The sequence below is a fragment of the Macaca mulatta genome, chromosome 1 (assembly GCF_049350105.2).
Source record: "Macaca mulatta isolate MMU2019108-1 chromosome 1, T2T-MMU8v2.0, whole genome shotgun sequence".
NCBI classification, from domain to species: domain Eukaryota; kingdom Metazoa; phylum Chordata; class Mammalia; order Primates; family Cercopithecidae; genus Macaca; species Macaca mulatta.
In genome coordinates, this window is record NC_133406.1 from 224,286,389 (window position 1) to 224,304,507 (window position 18,119).

The 18,119-nt window shown below is 51.8% G+C and overlaps 1 protein-coding gene across 1 annotated transcript in view; it reads left to right on the plus strand.

The window, feature by feature from the left end:
* The window catches only part of LOC100426310 (rootletin-like), a 20,226-nt gene extending 8,558 nt beyond the window's left edge, over positions 1–11,668 (plus strand). Inside the window, exons 6-9 of the mRNA XM_077983375.1 lie at positions 2,867–3,049; positions 4,225–4,369; positions 5,023–5,169; positions 7,579–11,668. Of these exons, the coding sequence (XP_077839501.1) occupies positions 2,867–3,049; positions 4,225–4,369; positions 5,023–5,169; positions 7,579–7,737 (634 nt within the window). The 3' untranslated portion in view covers positions 7,738–11,668. The remainder of the gene's footprint in view (positions 1–2,866; positions 3,050–4,224; positions 4,370–5,022; positions 5,170–7,578) is intronic.
* The last annotated feature ends 6,451 nt before the right edge of the window (positions 11,669–18,119 follow it).

Genomic DNA, 18,119 nt, shown 5'->3' on the forward strand with positions numbered 1-18,119 from the left:
AGGCTGCCATGCAGTGGTACGATCTCGGCTCACTGCAAGCTCCACCTCCCGGGTTCACCCCATTCTCCTGACTCAGCCCCCTGAGTAGCTAGGACTACAGGCGCCCACCGGAACACCCTGCTACTTTTTTTTGTATTTTTAATAGAGATGGGGTTTCACCGTGTCAGCCGGGTTGGTCTCGATCTCCTCACCTCGTGATCCGCCCACCTCTGCCTTCCAAAGTGCTGTGATTACATGCTGTGATTACAGGCATGAGCCACCGTGCCCAGCCGAAGATGTTTAAGACAAGGAATTATTCACTCCTTTTTTTTTTCCCCCCAACTCTTGTTGCCCACGGCATGATATTGGCTCACTGCAACCTCCACCTCCTGGGTTCAAGTGATTCTCTTGCCTCAGCCTCCCTGGTAGCTGGGATTACAGGTGCCTGCCACCATGCCTGGCTAATTTTTATATTTTTAGTAGAGATGGGATTCCACCATGTTGGCTAGGCTGGTGTTGAACTCCTGACCTCGGGTGATTTGCCCACTTCGGCCTCCCAATAGTGCTGGATTACAGGCATGAGCCACCGTTCTTGGCACCTTGAAGATTTTTAAGACAATAAATTATCCATTTAGCTGCCAGGTTGTTTTTGATATTTTGTTGTTTGGTTTTTCTCTTCATAAATGTAACGATCTAATGAAAAGTTTGAAAAATAGAAATAAAAAGACAGCGCCTTCTCACAGCCTCATCTGCCCATCCTAACTCAGGGCACTGGTTTTCCTTCCCATCGTGTTTCCTGGCAGTGAGATAGCAAACGTTTCCTCCACACCTACTGTGTGCCAGGCTCTTGGCTGAGTGTTTTTTATGTACTCTGTCATTTAGTCTTCCTGTCAAACTCATGCAATTCGGAACTCTGTTGTAAGCTTGAGAGACTCGCTCAGACTCGTACAGTGTGTCTGGCTGGGGGTGGCAGGGTGGGAACTGGAATTCAGGTCCATGTGAGAGTAAACTGAGGCTTTCCATGCCTGGAAAGGAGAAGGTCTTTTTAAGTAGTTGTGTTCACAGCAAGCATCCCATTTCACATTCTGTGAAATGTAGAGATGGGGGTCTCACTGTGTTGCCCATGCTGGTCTTGAACTCCTAGTTCCAAACATTCCTCCCACCTCAGCCTCCCAAATTACTGGGATTACAGGCATAAGCCACTGTCCCTGGCTGTATTAAATTTTAATTAAAAGTTTTAAAAAGGGAAAATTCAGGCTGGGTGTGTTTTACTTAACAGCACATTGTTGACTGGGCATGGTGGCTCACACCTGTAATCCCAGCATTTTGGGGGGCCAAGGCGAATGGATCACTGGAGGTCAAGAGTTTGAGACCAGCCTGGCCAACAGAGCGAAACCCCATCTCTATTAAAAATAAAAAAAATTGGCCAGGCATAATGGCTCACGCCTGTAATCTCAGCACTTTGGGAGGCCAAGGCGGGAAGACCACCTGAGATCAGGCGTTTGAGACCAGCCTGACCAACATGGAGAAACCCTGTGTCTACTAAAAATACAAAATTAGCCATCAGTGGTGGCACATGCCTGTAATCCCAGCTACTTGGGAGGCTGAGTCAGGAGAATCGCTTGAACCCGGGAGGCAGAGTTTGTGGTGAACTGAGATCACGCCATTGCACTCCAGCCTGGGCAACAAGAGTGAAAGTCTGTGTCAAAAAAATATATAAATAAAAATAAAAGTAAAAAAAAAAATAAATAAAAAAATTAGGGCTGGGTGTGGTGACTCATGCCTGTCTTCCCAGCACTTTGAGAGGCTGAGGCGGGCAGATCACCTCAGGTCAGGACTTTGAGACCAGCCTGGTCAACATGGTGAAACCCCGCTTCTAAGTAAAAATACAAAAATTAGCTGGGCGTGGTGATAGGCGCCTATAATCCCAGCTACTTGGGAGGCTGAGGCAGGAGAATCGCTTGAAGTCTGGAGGTGGACGTTGCAGCAAGCTGAGATCGTGTCACTGCACTCCAGCCTGGGCAACTGAGTGAGACTCTGTTTAAAAAAAAAAAAAATTGCTGGACGCGGTGCCTTGCACCTGTAATCCCAGCACTTTGGGAGGCAGGCGGATCACAAGGTCAGATCGAGACCATGCTGGCTAACACGGTGAAACCCCGTCTCTACCAAAAATACAAAAAATTAGCTGGGTGTGGTGGCAGGTGACTGTAGTCCCAGCTACTCAGGAGACTGAGGCAGGAGAATGGCGTGAACCTGGGAGGTGGAGCTTGCAATGAGGGGAGATCACGCCACTGCACTCTAGCCTGGGTGACAGAGTGAGACTGCGTCTCAGGAAAAAAAAAAAAAATCATGTCGTGAAGTTTTTTCGCACCTACTGCCAGTGAGGAAAGTGGCAGCTCACAGCAAGTCTTTGGGGTCTCAGTTGCTGCCTTCTCTTCCCTCCCCTGCTGTGGCCACCATGTGCCTATGTAGCAGGAAGCTGTGGGATGTGCAGACTCAGCTCTATCAGGCTTCCCAGAATTGAGGGGCATGGCGTGTTATAGGGGGCATTTCCTGGTCACATGGCCTAGCAGAGCTGGTGGCACAATTGTCTGTGTGTCCCAGGAGCCTAGCCTTGCCTACCTGGTAGGGTGCTTGGAGATAATGCCAGCACCTCCATCCACTCGAAGTGGGCAGGCTGGGGAGAAGGAAAGCCAGGTTCTTCTGCTGGAGGGTGTCAGTGAAATGAGTCAGCCATGGGCAGGGTGGTCAGGGAAGTCTTCCTGGAGGCAAGTGCCTTGGAAGATGGGAGGATGTAGCTCATGGCTAGAGGAGCAGCCAGCCACCTTCCCTGGAGAGCGCAGCCCCAGCATCCCCTCTGCTCCCCTCTCCTCCCCTTGTCCTGAAGGGAGAAGAGCAACCTGGCCCACAGCCTGCAGGTGGCCCAGCAGCAGGCCGAGGAGCTACGGCAGGAGCGGGAGAAGCTGCAGGCTGCCCAGGAGGAGCTGCGGCGCCAGCGGGACCGGCTGGAGGAAGAGCAGGAGGACGCGGTGCAGGATGGCGCGCGGGTGCGCCGGGAGCTTGAGCGCAGGTGAGCAGCATCTCGCCTGCCTGCCAGGGCCCTTCAGATGTGCCTCAGATCCCCTGACAGTGCCCCCGGGGGGTTAGGGAGCACCCACTGGGTCCTGGACCTCCTACCATCTGGACCCCTCTGATGTCGGGTTTTCTAACCAGACCCATTTCAGGAAATTGAGGCTCAGGGAGGTGTCGTCACTTACCTGGGGTCAGAGAACTAGTTAAAAGGTAGAACTTGGATGATAATAACAACAATAATTAAAATAACAGTAGTAATATTAACAATAGTGTTTTTAAAATTTAGTTATGATCATAACAATATCCTTACTAATTTCACTAAGTGCCAGATACTGTTTTAAGCAATTCAGTTCTCATTCAACTCTATGATAACTCTGTGTCGTAGAAGCTGTTATCTCCATTTTGTGGATGGTAAACTGAGGCACAGAGAAGCCATGTTCCTTGCCCCAGGTCACACAGCTAATTAGCAGAAGAGCCAGGATTTGAACCCAGGCATTCTGCCTTCAGAGTTAACCTCTTCCTCACTGTGCTGCTTACCTCTCTGGGACGTGATCGATGATGATGTTTAGTAGACTGTGGTGGTGCATGTTATTCTTGTTTCTGAAGGCCCTTGGGGAGATGTATCAGGCACCATTTTAAGCATGTGTGAAGTCTGTATCCTTAAAACAGGTCGGGCATGGTGGCTCACATCTGTAATCCTGGCACTTTGGGAGGCCAAGGCAGGGGAATCGCCTGAGGTCAGGAGTTCGAGACCAGCCCGACCAACATGGGGAAACCCCATCTCTACTAAAACTACAAAATTAGCCAGGCATGGTGGCGGGCACCTATAATCCCAGCTACTCAGGAGGCTGAGGCAGGAGAATTGCTTGAGCCTGGGAGGCAGAGGTTGCAGTGAGCCGAGATTGCACCACTGTACTCCAGCCTGGGTGACAGAGCAAGACTCTGTCTCAAGAAAACAATGTCACGAGGCAAGTGTTACCTCGTTTTGCAGATGTGAAAACAGAGGCCCAGGGTCATGCAGCTAAGTGTAGTGGGCTTGGTTGCCCTGTGGGTCAGGCTGTTTCTCTCCAAACTCCTGCCTCAGGCCTGGTCCCTGGCTCAGCATCTCGCTGGCTACAGGAGGTTCAGGGCAGGAAAGTGACATGGGCCACCCGCCCGCCCTCTGTCCCGCAGCCATAGACAACTAGAGCAGCTGGGAGGGAAGCGCTCAGTCCTGGCCAAGGAGCTGGTGGAGGTGAGGGAGGCGCTGAGCCGCGCCACGCTGCAGCGGGACATGCTGCAGGCCGAGAAGGCCGAGGTGGCCGAGGCGCTGACCAAGGTGGGTCCCTGTTTGCTGCACAACCACAAAACCTACCTCTGACCCCCAGCCCCAAGACGTCTCGCTCTGGCATGGACTGGTCCCAGTGTCAGGCAGACCTCTGAGCCTGGTCACAGACTGACCCCTTCCTTCTGGATACAGGCTGATCTTTGTTGCAGGCCACAGACCTCTGGACCTCTGGTCCCAGCCATAAGTGGACTGACCTCTCTTTATGGCCATATCCCTGCTCTTGTAGATGCTCCTGGGGGCAGTGCCTAAAGCTCAGGGTCATCCAGTGCCTGAGACTCAGCTCCTGGGGCCTGAGAGTTGGGGCCACAGCCCAGAGAGTCCTTGGCAGGGGGCTGGCCTTGTCCACTGCAGCCTGGGCTCTGAGCAGTGCTATCCCTAGACCGTACTCAGGGGATCCTCTGAACTCTGGTCCTGCCCTGCAGCTTGAGCTATTTTTGCACAGCTCTGTGGTGCGTGGCTTTTAAATGGCTCCATCAGCAGCAGGCTTTCTGCGGTGATTTTTTTTTTTCCATCTCACGCTATGTCCCCTCCTTGTCTCCCCTCCCCTGTCTCCGAGGGTCCGTCTCTCTGGGTCTCTTCTTGTCTCTCCTCACCTCTTCCCGACCTTTCTGCCTTTCGTCATCTCTGAGGGCCTGACTCTGCAGGCTGAGGCTGGCCGCGTGGAGCTCGAGCTCTCCATGACCAAGCTGAGGGCAGAGGAGGCCTCCCTGCAGGACTCCCTGTCCAAGCTGAGCGCCCTCAACGAGAGCCTTGCTCAGGACAAGCTGGATCTGAACCACCTTGTAGCCCAGGTACAGTGTGCACCTGTGGGCCCACCTGCCTTGCCCAGTGTCAGTGAGGCACCCTGGGCCCAGCCCTGTACCTGTCTTGACCTGTGCCTCCCTTTCTGTCTCTGGTTCTCTGTCTGTCTCCGTCTGTCTGTCTATCCTCTCTCGGTGTCAGAGCACGGAAGCTCCATGGGCCCTCATCTCCCCCTCCCCAGTGTCCCACACACCCAAGGGCACTGCCCCTCATTCCCTGGGAGCCTCCCCTGGGATATTGTGGCTAGTGGGTGGGTGGATGAGGCCTCCTGGTCCTGGGAGGAATGCCCTGCTTATGAGGCCCCATTCGTACCCGGCCCACAGCTGGAGGAAGACAAAGCCGCCCTGCAGTGTGTGTGTGTGTGTGTGTGTGTGTGTGTGTGTGTGTGTGTGTGTGTTTGTTTTTGAGACAGAGTCTTGCTCTGTTGCCCAGGCTGGAGTGCAGTGGCACGATCTGGGCTCACTACAACCTCTGCCTCCATGGTTTAAGCTGTTCTCCTGCCTCAGTGTCCCAAGTAATGGGGACTACAGGCGTGCACCACCATGTCTGGCTAATTTTTGCATTTTTAGCAGAGACAGGGTTTCACCACATTGGCCAGGCTGGTCTTGAACTCCTGACCTCAAATGATCCACCTGCCAAAGTGCTGGGATTATAGGCGTGTGCCACCGTGCCGGGCCGGGCCCTCGTTTTTGTACACACGTGCACTGCAGATCTAGAGAAGGTCATGACTTGCCCAAGTACATATAGCACATGAGGGCAGACCCTGGGCTCAAACCCAGGCCTTCTGCCAGGACTGGGTTAGGCCCGAAGTTGGGGTGCTGCATGATGAACAAGCTGGGGGATGCTGGGAGTGCTGCTCAGTCTCTGGGTGAGGGCCAGCTCTCCCGGCAGCTGGGCGGGCGGGAGCAGGAGCTGGAGCAGGCCCGGCGGGAGGCCCAGCGTAAAGGGTCCATGGATCTCTCTATATTATTTCTTACAACTGCACTTGAATCTATAATTATATTAATTGGAGAGCCATGGGAAGTGGGATTTGGCTGCAGGGAGATGGTTCCCCCCACCCCCTGAGCCTGGGTAAGGGCTGGGGGCTCCCTGGGAATGCTGCAGGGTGGCAGTGGTTCCCAAGGGGGCTGCTCAGGATTGCAAACGTTCCACCACCTTTATGCCACCGTAAATGATTCAGGTAAATTGCTCTGGCCTGTGGGAGGAAGCAGCCCTGGCAGAGGTCTTCAGTGGCAGGTTTGCAGAGACAGGGGAGGCTGTGTGGGGCCCGTTAAGGTTCCAGGTCCCTTAAGGTGCAGGAGATAGGGGGCCATGGACTCATTAGAGAAGGCGGGGTGGGTGCCTGGGGATGGAGGGGTCAGCTACGGCAGGGCCTTGCCCGTAAGGGCTGTGGCTACCCCACCAGAGGCACCCGAGGCTCCTGCCCACTGAGTGTCCATGGAAATACCCTCCAAGGCAGTTCGCTGAGTGAGGGGAGGGAAAGCGTGGGTGATGGAAGGACACCTGCCTGCCTTCATTGGCTTCCTCAGTTCCAGGTAGCACCTGGTCTGTCATGTACTCTGATGTCCCTGGGGGTCCCTTGTGTGAGCTGACCTTTCTGGGGTGTTTCCTAGAGGCCCAGAACAGACCGGAGGGTTAGGGGTCCTCGTTCAGCTCAGGGAGTTTTGAGGCAAGCATCTTACCTCCCATGGTCTTCCTGGCATTCTCCAGTTTGCAGAGGGCTGAACCCTGGGCATTTCACATCCAAAGGTGGAGTGACGTCTCAGGGGTCCTGTGTGCACAAAGCCCGGCCCAGAGACTCACAGTCGGTTACAGGATTTGATGCTGACACTAGGATGGTGTTTTGCTGACACAGGAATGCAGGCTCAGGAGCTGGTGTGAAGGTCCTTCTACTGGTGCCTGCTACTTGGGCATCCAGAACTAAAGCACTGAATCCTTCTTTGTTTCAGGAACTTCCTTGATTTAACTTTTCTGATTGGTGGGTGCTTCTAATTGGAGAACCTTCCAGAAAGCACCGCCTTTGAGAAGTGGTTGGGTGGCCAAAGGCCTGCCAATATTCCCACCTGCCTTCCTCTACTCTGTCATTCTGACTATAAAATTCCCCGGAAGAAACCTTCGTCAGGTCTGATGCAGGCAGAGTATGTAGGGAGGTGTTGGGAGTGGGGGCTGAGAATGGTAGAAGCTTCATCGCAGAGACAAGAGAAGAGACAGCTGAGTGAGAGACAGTGAGTCAAGAGAGCTCAGCAGATGCCAGACCCGGAGCAGATGAGAGTAGGATGGCAGAGGCCCCAGGGCTTGCAGAAATCATGGGGAAGGCACAGGTCACCCCACAGGCACGAGCGAGGGTGCTGGAATTCATTTTTACCAAACCTTACACCTGGCTTTCCTGTGAATCTCAGGGGCTACAGAGCAGCAGGCACACTGCTGGTGGGGGAGGCACGTCTGTGCAGAGGTCCACTGTGGTCTTCAGCCCAGAGCACGGACATCCCAACCAGGGCTGCAAACTAGAGTTTGGGGCCCAGATGGTGGGCTGGCCTGATGGAACAGACAAGAACTGAGGAGACTCTCACCGCTACTAGAGGACCAGACTGATGGGAGACAGAAGCTGTGCACGGACGATGGGAGACAGAAGCTGTGCATGGACTGATGGGAGACAGAAGCTGTGCATGGGCCACCACCCCTTCAGGGGCACAGTTGCCACTGGCATGCCTGAGAATTTGTTTTCAAAAGAATGTCTTTCAGAATTTGTGATGAAGAACCCAAAAGCAAATGTGACAAAATAAAAAATAGACAAATGGGACTTCTGCACAGTGAAAGAAACTATTAAAACATGAACAGAGTAAACAGACAGCCTGCAGAAGGGGAGAAAATATTTGCAAACTGCGTCTGACAAAGGTCTGATTTCCAGAATCTATTAGGAACTTAAACAATTCAGCAAGCAAAAAAACCAAATAATCCCATTGAAAAGTGGGCAAAGGACATGAACAGACACTTCTCAAAAGAAGACATAAAGTTGGCCAACAAACGCATGAGAAAATGCTCAACATCACTAATCATTAGAGACGTGCAAATCAAAACCACAATGAGACAGCATCTCAAGCCAGTCAGAATGGCAATTATTAAACAGTAAAAAAATGACAGATGTTGTTGAGGCTTTGGAGAAAAGAAAATGCTTATCCATTGTTAGTGGGAATGCAAATGAGATAGTCCCCTGTGGAAAGCAGTTTGGAGATTTCTCAAAGAACAAAAAACAGAATTATCACTGGACCCAGCAATCCCATCACTGGGTATATACCCAAAAGAAAATAAATGTCCTACCAAAAAGACACCTGCACTCAAATGTTTACTGAACCACTATTCACAATAGCAAAGACATGGAATCAATCCAAGTGCCCATCAGCAGTGTATTGGATAAAGAATATGGGGTACATATACACCATGGAATACTACACAGCCATAAAAAGTGAAATTGTGGCCTTTGCAGCAACATGAATGCATTTGGAATCCATTATCCTAAGCTAATTAATGCAGAAACAGAAAACCAAACACATGTGCCCACCCATGATGGGGAGCTAAACAGTGGGTATACACAGACACTGGGGGGTTACTAGACAGGGGAGGGAAGGGGGCAAGGGCTGAAAAACTACCTATCAGGTTCTATGTTCACCACCTGGGTGGTGGGATCGTTAGAAGGCCAAACCTCAGCATCACGCAATATACTCATGTAAAAAACCTGCATGGGTATCCCCTGAATCCAAACAAAAACCCAGTCTTTCTCTTTCCAAAACCCCAAAGCAAACATCAAAAAAACTTTCCAAGGAAAACACAATCCCTAGACAAACAGCTATATTTTCAGCAGAGCAGATGCCAGCCGGGAAGACACAGAGCTAGTTGGCTTCAACACTGACAGCCAGCCCCAGGCTGCTTAGAAAAGGCCACTGGGCAAGGAGAGGCGGGGACCTGGACCCTTGGGTCCCATTGGCCTCTCTGTCAGAGGCTTTGCCCCTGGCCCTGGCTTCCGAGAGGCTATTTTCCTGGAGAAGGCCACAGCGGTTCTTCTCAGAAACATTGTTCTCCCTTTAATGATTCAGCACGCATGCTGAGCAGAGTGCCGGTGGCATGAGTGAGATTGGACATGGCAAACCTTTAATGCCAGCGGGAAAGCTTCATAAAGTGACATTCGGCCTGAGCTGCAGCCTCTGCAGCTTAATGGTGCACCTCGAGGTGGCTGCTGGCGACCCCATTTGTTCGGCAGCAGGCAGGCCAACCGTCTGGACCCTCTTCTGGTTGGGGTGGGCCACTGAGATGTCATAGATTGGAGGCATCTGGGGGCCCTGGCTCTTTGAGGGGCACTCTGGGGTGGGTTGTGCCCTTGCCATCAGCCTCAGGGAAAAGAGCACTGGATTTGGAGTCTGGAGAGCTCCTGGCAGCTTCCTGCCTCCCCCACTTTCCAGCAGTTTGCTCTGGGGTGAGATTCCTTGGGGTCCTGAGCCTGTTTCCTCACTCATTGGGTGCAGTTAAGAGCTACACACTTTTTATATGCGTGTCCTTTCTGCACAGTGACAACCACAGCCTTGGGGACAGCAGCCGCCTACAGCCTCTGCACCATCTGGTACCCGCACCTGCAAGTCCAGGTACGGGATGTCACTGCGAGGTGTCACTCACTCACTCACTCACTCATTCATTCAGCATGTTTTTGCTGGGTAGGTGCATGGTATAGGCCTGATCTGGCAATGGGGCTTCTGAGTGAGTCTCCGGCTGGCAGGCTGCACTTGCTGAGCTTTCTGGACTCTGGGACCTGGATGCAGCATCCCAGTTTCAGCCCTCAAGGGCACCTTGTCTTGACCCCCTTTCTTCTCCTTGCCCCCTCTCTCCCTGCCTCCATCTTTCCCTTCTCCTCCTGTCCCTTTCTTCAGTAACTTTTGAGTCCCTCCTATGTGCCAGGTGCTATTCTAGGCACTGGGAGAGGGGAGGGGTGGCCTAGCAGCAAACAAAACAGACAAGTCCCCACTGTCCCTGCTACCAGGAGGGGCCCAGGATTGGGTGGCCCAGGGCCTCACGTAGCAGTTCTAGAGTCTGGGCCCAGGGAACGCCACACTTTAAGCAGTGTGGGCCTGTGCTGACCTGCCGTCTTTTCTTGGCTCTCTTTGTCTGTCCTCCATAATTCACCAACCCCCCAGGCTGACCAGGAGCTCTACAAGCCCAGATGTCCGTGACTTGTGCGCACTAGAGAATGGGGCGTCGCCGTGGAGGGCGAGCCTTTCAGACTTGGGGATGCTTGTGGGCTGATATGGGGACTTGAGGGAGCGTAGACCTCATATCTCTCTCTGGAGATGTGATTCTGTGGGTCAGTGGAGGAGCCCAGTAGTTCTCTCTGATGCATGGTCCCCAGATCACAGCCCGGGAAACATGTGGTGCTGGAGTCTGTTGAGATCGAATCCTAGCCTGCCACTGTGACTGTGTGGGCTTGGGCAAGCACCAATAATTATGGACTGTCTGTGATTTCACCATATTTTGAAGCTAAGAGGTGAGCCTGCTACCCTTCCCTGGATGCTGGCAGAAGACATGAAATTCCCGGAGCAGAGACAGCTGTTGTTGTTACTTGCCACCCAGCAGGCAGCCCAAGCTTCATGGTCCTCATGGGTCCCCTCTGCCTCTAAACCCCATGGCTGTGATACTGAGAGGCCCAGGTGGATGCTGCATATGTAGGGGGTCTGTGTCCCAGCCAAGGACCCCATCTGAGGAACCCTGTCTTGCCGAGTGGACTACAAGCACACCTGCCTGGCCTTTGCCCTTGAGGGGGACATTATCTTTATTACACTGGAGTCCAAACAAGCCTGCCTCTGGCCTGGAGGGAGACAGCCTCTATCTTCCAAGTTGTTCACTATTCAAACATTCTTGGAAAGATAGTCTGGAGCAAACACTATAAATGGCTATATCCAAGATGAGCAGAACCACCAGCGACCCAGGGGACTGGGTCTCAGGAGCAAGTGACTCAGCCCTGCTGAGCTTGTTCCCTTGTCTTTAGGAGGGGACACAATAGTGGTGTTCACCCCAGAAGGTCACTCCATTACCTGCTCCATTAGCCCCTCTAGTCCCTGCCCCCCGCCCTTGCCCATCCAGGAGTGGGGATGGGGAAGCTGGAGGGAGGAGCAGGGCTTTGCAGACTTGGGCGATTCCATCAATTTCTTGTCCTTTTGTAAACCCTCCTGCCTGTTTGGGGCTGGCTGCTGCTCTAGCCCTGGTGAGCCAAGGCCCGTGCTTCTGGTGCTGCACCCTGGCCTCCTAAGGTGCCCCTGGCTCAACAGGCCTTCTCCAGGGAGGTGTGACAGATGACTACAGAGTGACCCTCCCAGCTGCTCACAGAGCTGACAGCTGAGAGGCTTGCAGAAATACCTTTTCTGTTTCATTGTCTATCGCTTATGTACAGCAATCTAAATTTCTAGCTGTTAATGAAAGATTATAGATGTATTAAAAATGTCCCCAAAACCTCTCTTCTTTGCACTTGGATTGTTAAATTCCCAACCTCCATTTTCAGGTTTTAATGAACAGCACAGGGTACTTCATTGGCATGTTGGCCTTGCATGTAGTACCCTCTCTCATCCCGTCTTGGGGGAAGCTCTTAGAACAGGTGTTTGAGTGGAGGGTCCCAAGGTCCCGACAGGGCTGATGGGCTCCCATGAGCCTCCTCTGGAGGGTGACAGGGGTTGCTTTGCAGGCGCTGCTGCCCGGTGGGGGCTCGGAGAGACACTTGACCTCGTCAGAGTTTGTGTGATCGGGTCCTTGTCCTTAGGGGCTGGGGTTGCAAGCCGGCCATGCCAGGAGCGTTTTTGTCAGCCTTCTGTGCTGCACTTGCAGTTTGGGAAGCTGCTACCACCTGAGCTGTGCTTCCTGGCTGAGGACATTTTGCAAACAATAGCTTCCCTTAGGCAGGGAGCCATTCAGTGTGGATCATGGTGCACTGCGCTTTCTCTATGAAATTAGAATGATCATAGAAGTAACAAAGTGATAGTATCAGCTTCAGCTCATTTCATTCCATGAACCTTTGCAGAGCACCTATGATGTGCTGGGCACCTTGCTGAGTGCCTGAGATCTGAAGAGCCTTGTGGCAAGATGTGGGTGGGTTTAGCTTCTAAGGTCTACATAGGTTAAAAAAAAAATTGCATACTAAAAATCACTCTGAACTTGCTGCGAGATGTCGATGTGGGCCCTTGGAAGTGCAGGGCCTGGGGATTTCCTCTTTCATTCCTCTTTGTATTCCAGCTGTGGCTTCCCTGCAGAAGGACAGTGGAGGCCAACGTCTAGTTTGGACAGGAGTCACAGCTGTGAGGGAAGCTAATACAGAGATGGCTCTTATTTTCCCCACCCTGCAGCCCCGAGCCTACGCAGTTGAGTTCTTAGAAGTTACATTTCCATATGAGGCTAAAGGCTTATCCAGGCAGCAAAGTTAAGGAGAGAGTGGGGAGAGTTAGAATAGGTTTCGGTGCTCTGCAGGAAGACACATTTTGGGGGGGGGGAATTAGAATGAAGATTCAGGGTCTCGCAAAGAGAGTGGAGCTAGACACAGCTTCTGGGCTACACAGAGAGGCATTTGGCCCCACCCTGGGGTTGGGAAGACTTCCAGGAGGAGACGCATGCTGCTTCCTAAGGGTCACATTTCCCATTTAGGAGGATAATGAATAGATTTGGAGCAAGAATGAAAGGAAATAAACATCTAGGTACATTTGGGTGCCTGGTCTGCTGTAGATGAACACCAGACTGTGAACACTATGTCCTCAGTGCCTAGCAAAACACAATTGCCTAATATTTGTGGAAGGAATGAAAGACCATGAATTATTTTCTACTTTGAAAAGAAGACTTTACCTCTCCTTTCCTGAATCCAGTGGCTCTTAAGCACTGTCAGCATCTGGGGTGTCAGGGCTACCAGGAGAAAGCCCAGCAGAGGCAGCTGCGGGAGCAAGGAGCAGTGGAACACGGAGAATGTCTGCTGGGGGCTCCTGAGCCTGGCCATGGCTGCGCGCCGGCCTCCTTGTCTGCATATTTTGCCCCATCACCCCAGGGGACATCTGGCAATACTTGGAGACATTTTGGTTGTTACAAGGGGTAGGCTTCGGGGTTAGAGGTGAGAGATGTTGTTAAACATTCTACCATGCACGGGTGGCCCACCCCCGCCACCTGACATGAAAGAGATTTGTCCCACCCAAGATATCAATAGTGACGAGGCTGAGGATGCTGCACCAATGCTGCCTAGGGTGTGAGAGGCTTTGGGCCGGACCTGTGGTGGGCAGCTACCCAGTGGCAGTCAATCTCACTTTTCTGCTCACCCACAGCCTTGTTGCAGGCAAGGAGGCCAGCAGGCAGCCATGGGCAGGCTCAGAAACCCCCAGCAGTCTCCGTGTTCCCCTGCCCCTTGCTCCTGCAGCTGCCTCTGCTGGGCTTTTTCCTGGTAGCCCTGACACCCCGGACGCTGACAGACTGCAGGGAGGCCCTGTCATGCCTGGTTAGAGACCCTGTCCTGGGCTCTGAGAATTCAGTGCTTGGCCTCAGAAAGCAGTTTGCTCCTTTTTCTCTCACATTCCCCGTCGCAGCCTGGCCTGAGGCCCTAGGAGTAGGGGAAAGCCGGGTAATCCGCAGAGCGAAGCGTTCATGCCCCACTCTGCTTATGCTCTTTTGGTTGTTGCCCAGCACAGATGATCAAGTCCAGGGTAGCCACAGTCAGGCCAGGGTTTGTGCCCTCCCTAGGTCTCCCCGACTCTCAGGACTTGCTCTCCCTCAGCTCTGAGGACAACATGGCCTTGTGGAGCAGGAACGAGGGAAGGGAGAGAGGGTGGAATGTCCCCCGTCCTGCCGCTGGATGCTCCAGCCACTGCGTGGATGCCCCACACATACTGTCTCCACCGCTGGACTTCTCTGGCCCCCTCCCCCGGATAACACCACCCCAAGTCCTGTCCGTGCTTCAAGCTCCCTCCAGAGCCCTCCAACCCCCAGCCCATGCTCAATCTCCCTTGCCATCCTGTGGCACTAATGGGGCGCATTGCAAGGTTCGGTCTTCAGATGGCCTCTCCCTGGAAGCACCGCCTCCTTAACCAGCTGCAAGCCGCGGGATGGCAGAGCCACGTGCCCCTCCCAGAGACTCACACGTGCAGTGAGTATAATGTGTTGAAGACGCTCTGCACGCCAGGTCCCCTGCCAAGTGCTCTGCCTGTGTGGTCACAACAGTCTCATGAGTGATGATGCTGTCATCTTGACTGTTTTCCATAGCGGCTGGGGAAATCAGCGACTTGCAGAGTCGTGGGCTGGTGCTTTTGACAGAGAGGCGAGGGGAGAGAGGGATTACCCTGTCCCCGCGGCACTCGGACCATTCCCTCGGTTACTCCTTCTCTCGGACCGCGCAGCCCCTAACCTGCTCGAACCTTTATGCAGTAGAGGCGGCCGGGTCCCTTTAAGGCTCCTCCGCGCCTGCGCCTTGGGTTCTCCTGACGCGGCCAAGCCTGATCCTGAGGAGCCAGTGGGGCGCAGGCGCGGCGGCGAGGGGCTGGGTGGCGGTTGAGACCGCGGCGGTACTGGGAGGGGTAGGTGAGGGTCGCGAGGCTGCCTAAGCTGAGTGAGCATGGCGCTTTTGGAACGCGGGACGGGCGACCTGCTGCGCCAGGAGCTGGGCCGAAGCGGGGCGGCGCGGCTGCCGGCTGCCCTCTGGATGGGAAGTTATGGCGAAGTCCACCCAGCGTTTCCGAGGTGAGGACGCCCCGCCAGGCTGGGCGGGCGGTGAATCCGGGACCCGCGGGCGCACAGCTGGGTTGAGGCGCGGACTGGCAAGTTTTGTTGGGCGAGGGGTGGTGGGTGTGGGGGGTGCACGGCCGGGGCCTGAGTTCCCTGAGCTCGATTCTTCCCCTGCTGTTGCCGCCCGCAGCCCACCTCTGGTGCGCGCTGGGGAAGAAAGTCGCTGGCGGGTGTTCTGTGGCATCGCAGGCGGTGGAGGGACGGAGCAGCTTCGGGGGCACGTCGTCCTATGTCATGTAGAGGACACTGACCCCGGACCCCACCTTGGAGTCCAGAAATCAGTTCCCTCTGCTTGCAAAGTTGGAGTCTTTATTGGCCTCCGGGATTCTGCTCCTGGCGGTGTCTCCAGGCTGGCGATGGGCAAGCCAGGTGTGCCAGGTCCAGGATGCACATGAGGAGCGTTCGTGGCTATCACCGAATCACCTCATGACTAGCGGGGCAAGCCTCAAATTAACCGCAGGATTTCCGGAAGGATGGATTGTGGGGTTGGTGTTTGCACTGCAAAGAGTTGCTGTGATTTCCCTGTGTCTGTCTGTCTGTCTGTCTGTCTGTCATTTGGCGTCCTTTCACCGAAGAGTTAACCAAGACGCTTGGCATGGTTTCCTTGCTTTCCTCTTGTCTTTTGCTGCTAGAGCCACTTTCGAAAAGAAGTCTTTTCTTTTCTTTGGGTTACAGTGTTCATCCTTTCTTTGCCGAAAGAATGAATCCCAGTGCGTCACAAAATTAAAGAAAGATCTGCTGGTAGTGTTTAATCTTTGTTCGGGGCTGATATGCGTTAGTAGCTTTCTTTTTGTTTTTAAATTTTATTAGTAAAATTTCAGCAGTGAACCAGGAGCTGTTTTTTTCTATTCTGAAATGCTAGCTTTAAGATTTCTGAGAACTTTGTGTCAAAGAAATCTTTGAAAAGGTACTGAAGTATACAGAAGAAGTTCACAATTTTAAATGTGCAGGTGGTCCAGGCGCAGTAGAGCACACCTGTAATCCCAGCACTTTGGGACACCAAGATGGGTAGATCACTTGAGCCCAGGATTCCCAAACCAGCCTGGGCAATGTGGAAAAACCCTATCTCTACTAAAAATACAAAAGTTAGCTGTGTGTGGTGGGATCCCAACCCAGTAGGCTGAGGTGGGAGGATCACCAGAGCCCGGGAGGCTGAGATTGCAGTGAGCCATGATCATGGCATTGCACTCCAACCTGCATGGCAGAGTGAGATCCTGTCTCAAAAACAAAAACAAAACAAAAAACCAAAAGGTAATGAATTTTTATCAAGTAAACCACCGCAGATCAAGAAATAGAACATTACTAGACTGGGGTCTATTTGTAGGAGTGGCATTGTTGGTTTTAGAGGTATATGAATGATAAACTTTAGTATTACATATTGTTGAACATTTTCCCAAAATGGTTGTACCATTTAACAGGGATATTCTGGTTTCCCCACGTCCTTGCTGATGCCTGTCAGTTAAAAATTATTTTGCCATTCTAGTAGGGGTGCAGTAATGTATCAGTGTGGTTTCATTGAGATTGAGTGTCTTTTATTGCCATTTATATGTCCTGTTTTGTGAAGGGCCTGTTAAATCTTTTTATCCCGTTTTCATTGATAAGCTTGTTTTTCTGTTGATTTGTAATACTTTATTCTGGATATGCATCCTTTCTAGGATATATATGTATTGCATTTCCCTTTTTCCAATCTGTAGCTTGCCATTTTAATGGTGTTTTTTCATGATGGAGATACTCTTTTTGTTTGTTTGTTTGTTTTTGAGACAGGCTCTCACTCTGTTACCCAGGCTGGAGTACAGTGGCACAATCACAGTTCACTGCAACCTTGACCTCCCAAGGCTTAGGTGATGTTCCTGCCTCAGCCCCCAAGTAGCTGGGACGTACAGGGGAGCACCTCCACACTCAGCTCTTTTCTGTATTTTTAGTAGAGATAGGGTTTTGCCACATTGCCTAGGCTGGTCTGGAATTCCTAGGTTCAAGTGATACACCTGCCTCGGCCTCCCAAAGTGTTGGGATTATAGGCATGAGCCACTGTACCCGGCCTGAGCGTCTTAATTTTAATGAAATTATACTTTATCAATCTTTTCCTTTATGGTTACTGGTTTCTGTGTCCTGGTTAAGGAATCAATGCCTAACCTAAGAGTATGAACACATTTTTCTGTGTTAACCTTACAGCAATTTTATTTTAGTTTTTGCATTTTTTTTTTTTTTCCCCAGATAGGACCTCACTCTATTGCCCAGGCAGGATCTCAGCTCACTGCAACCTCCACCTCCTGGCTCAAGTGATCCTCCCACCTCAGCCACCTGAGTAGCTGTGAGTGTAGGCGTGCGCCACCATGCCTGGCTGATTTTCGTATTTGTAGAGATGGAGATTCAGCATGTTTCCCCGGTTGATCTCGAACTCTTGGGCTCAAGTAATCTGCCCGCCTTCAGCCTCCCAGAGTGCTGGGATTACAGGCGTGAGCCACCCCACTTGGCTATGATTCACTATTTACAACATGGGTGTGTCTGCTTGATCCAGCACCATTTATTGAAAAGACCATCCTTTTCCTCCTGCATCGTGTGGCACTTTTTTTCATAAATCTAATGACTATATGGTCATCTGATTTCTGAAATTAGTGTGGGTCTGTTTCTGTTTCTGGACCAACCTGGGTAACATAGTGAGATCCCGTCTCTACAAAAAATAAAAATAATAAATACATGAATAACATTTAAAAAGTAAGTGTGTAGAGCCGATGGAGTCATAGGTGATAATTTAAAAATGATTGTCAGTTTCTTGGCTACATACAGGTGTTGGTCATTCAGATGTGTTGGGCGTTCAGGCAAAATGTGTTAAGTGAATTATGTGGTGTTCAGAATGATTGCTAGATGTTCATTGTGACTTGAATGAGATGTTATTTGAGTCTCACAGAGCTACAGTTTTCACTCTCTTTAAAAATTTTTGCATCTTCCTGTCAAGGCAGTAACTCTTTCATACTGAATTGTTCTTAGGTGTACTTAGTTCCCAGAACGCTGTATGGATCGCACTGAAATAAGTGTTCAGCCATTGAAAGGGCTCACGTGATGTGATGTAAATAATAGTATTCTACATAATAGTTTAAGGACACATCGACTATATATACATATATATATATATGTTTTTTTTTTTTCTTGAGACCGTGTC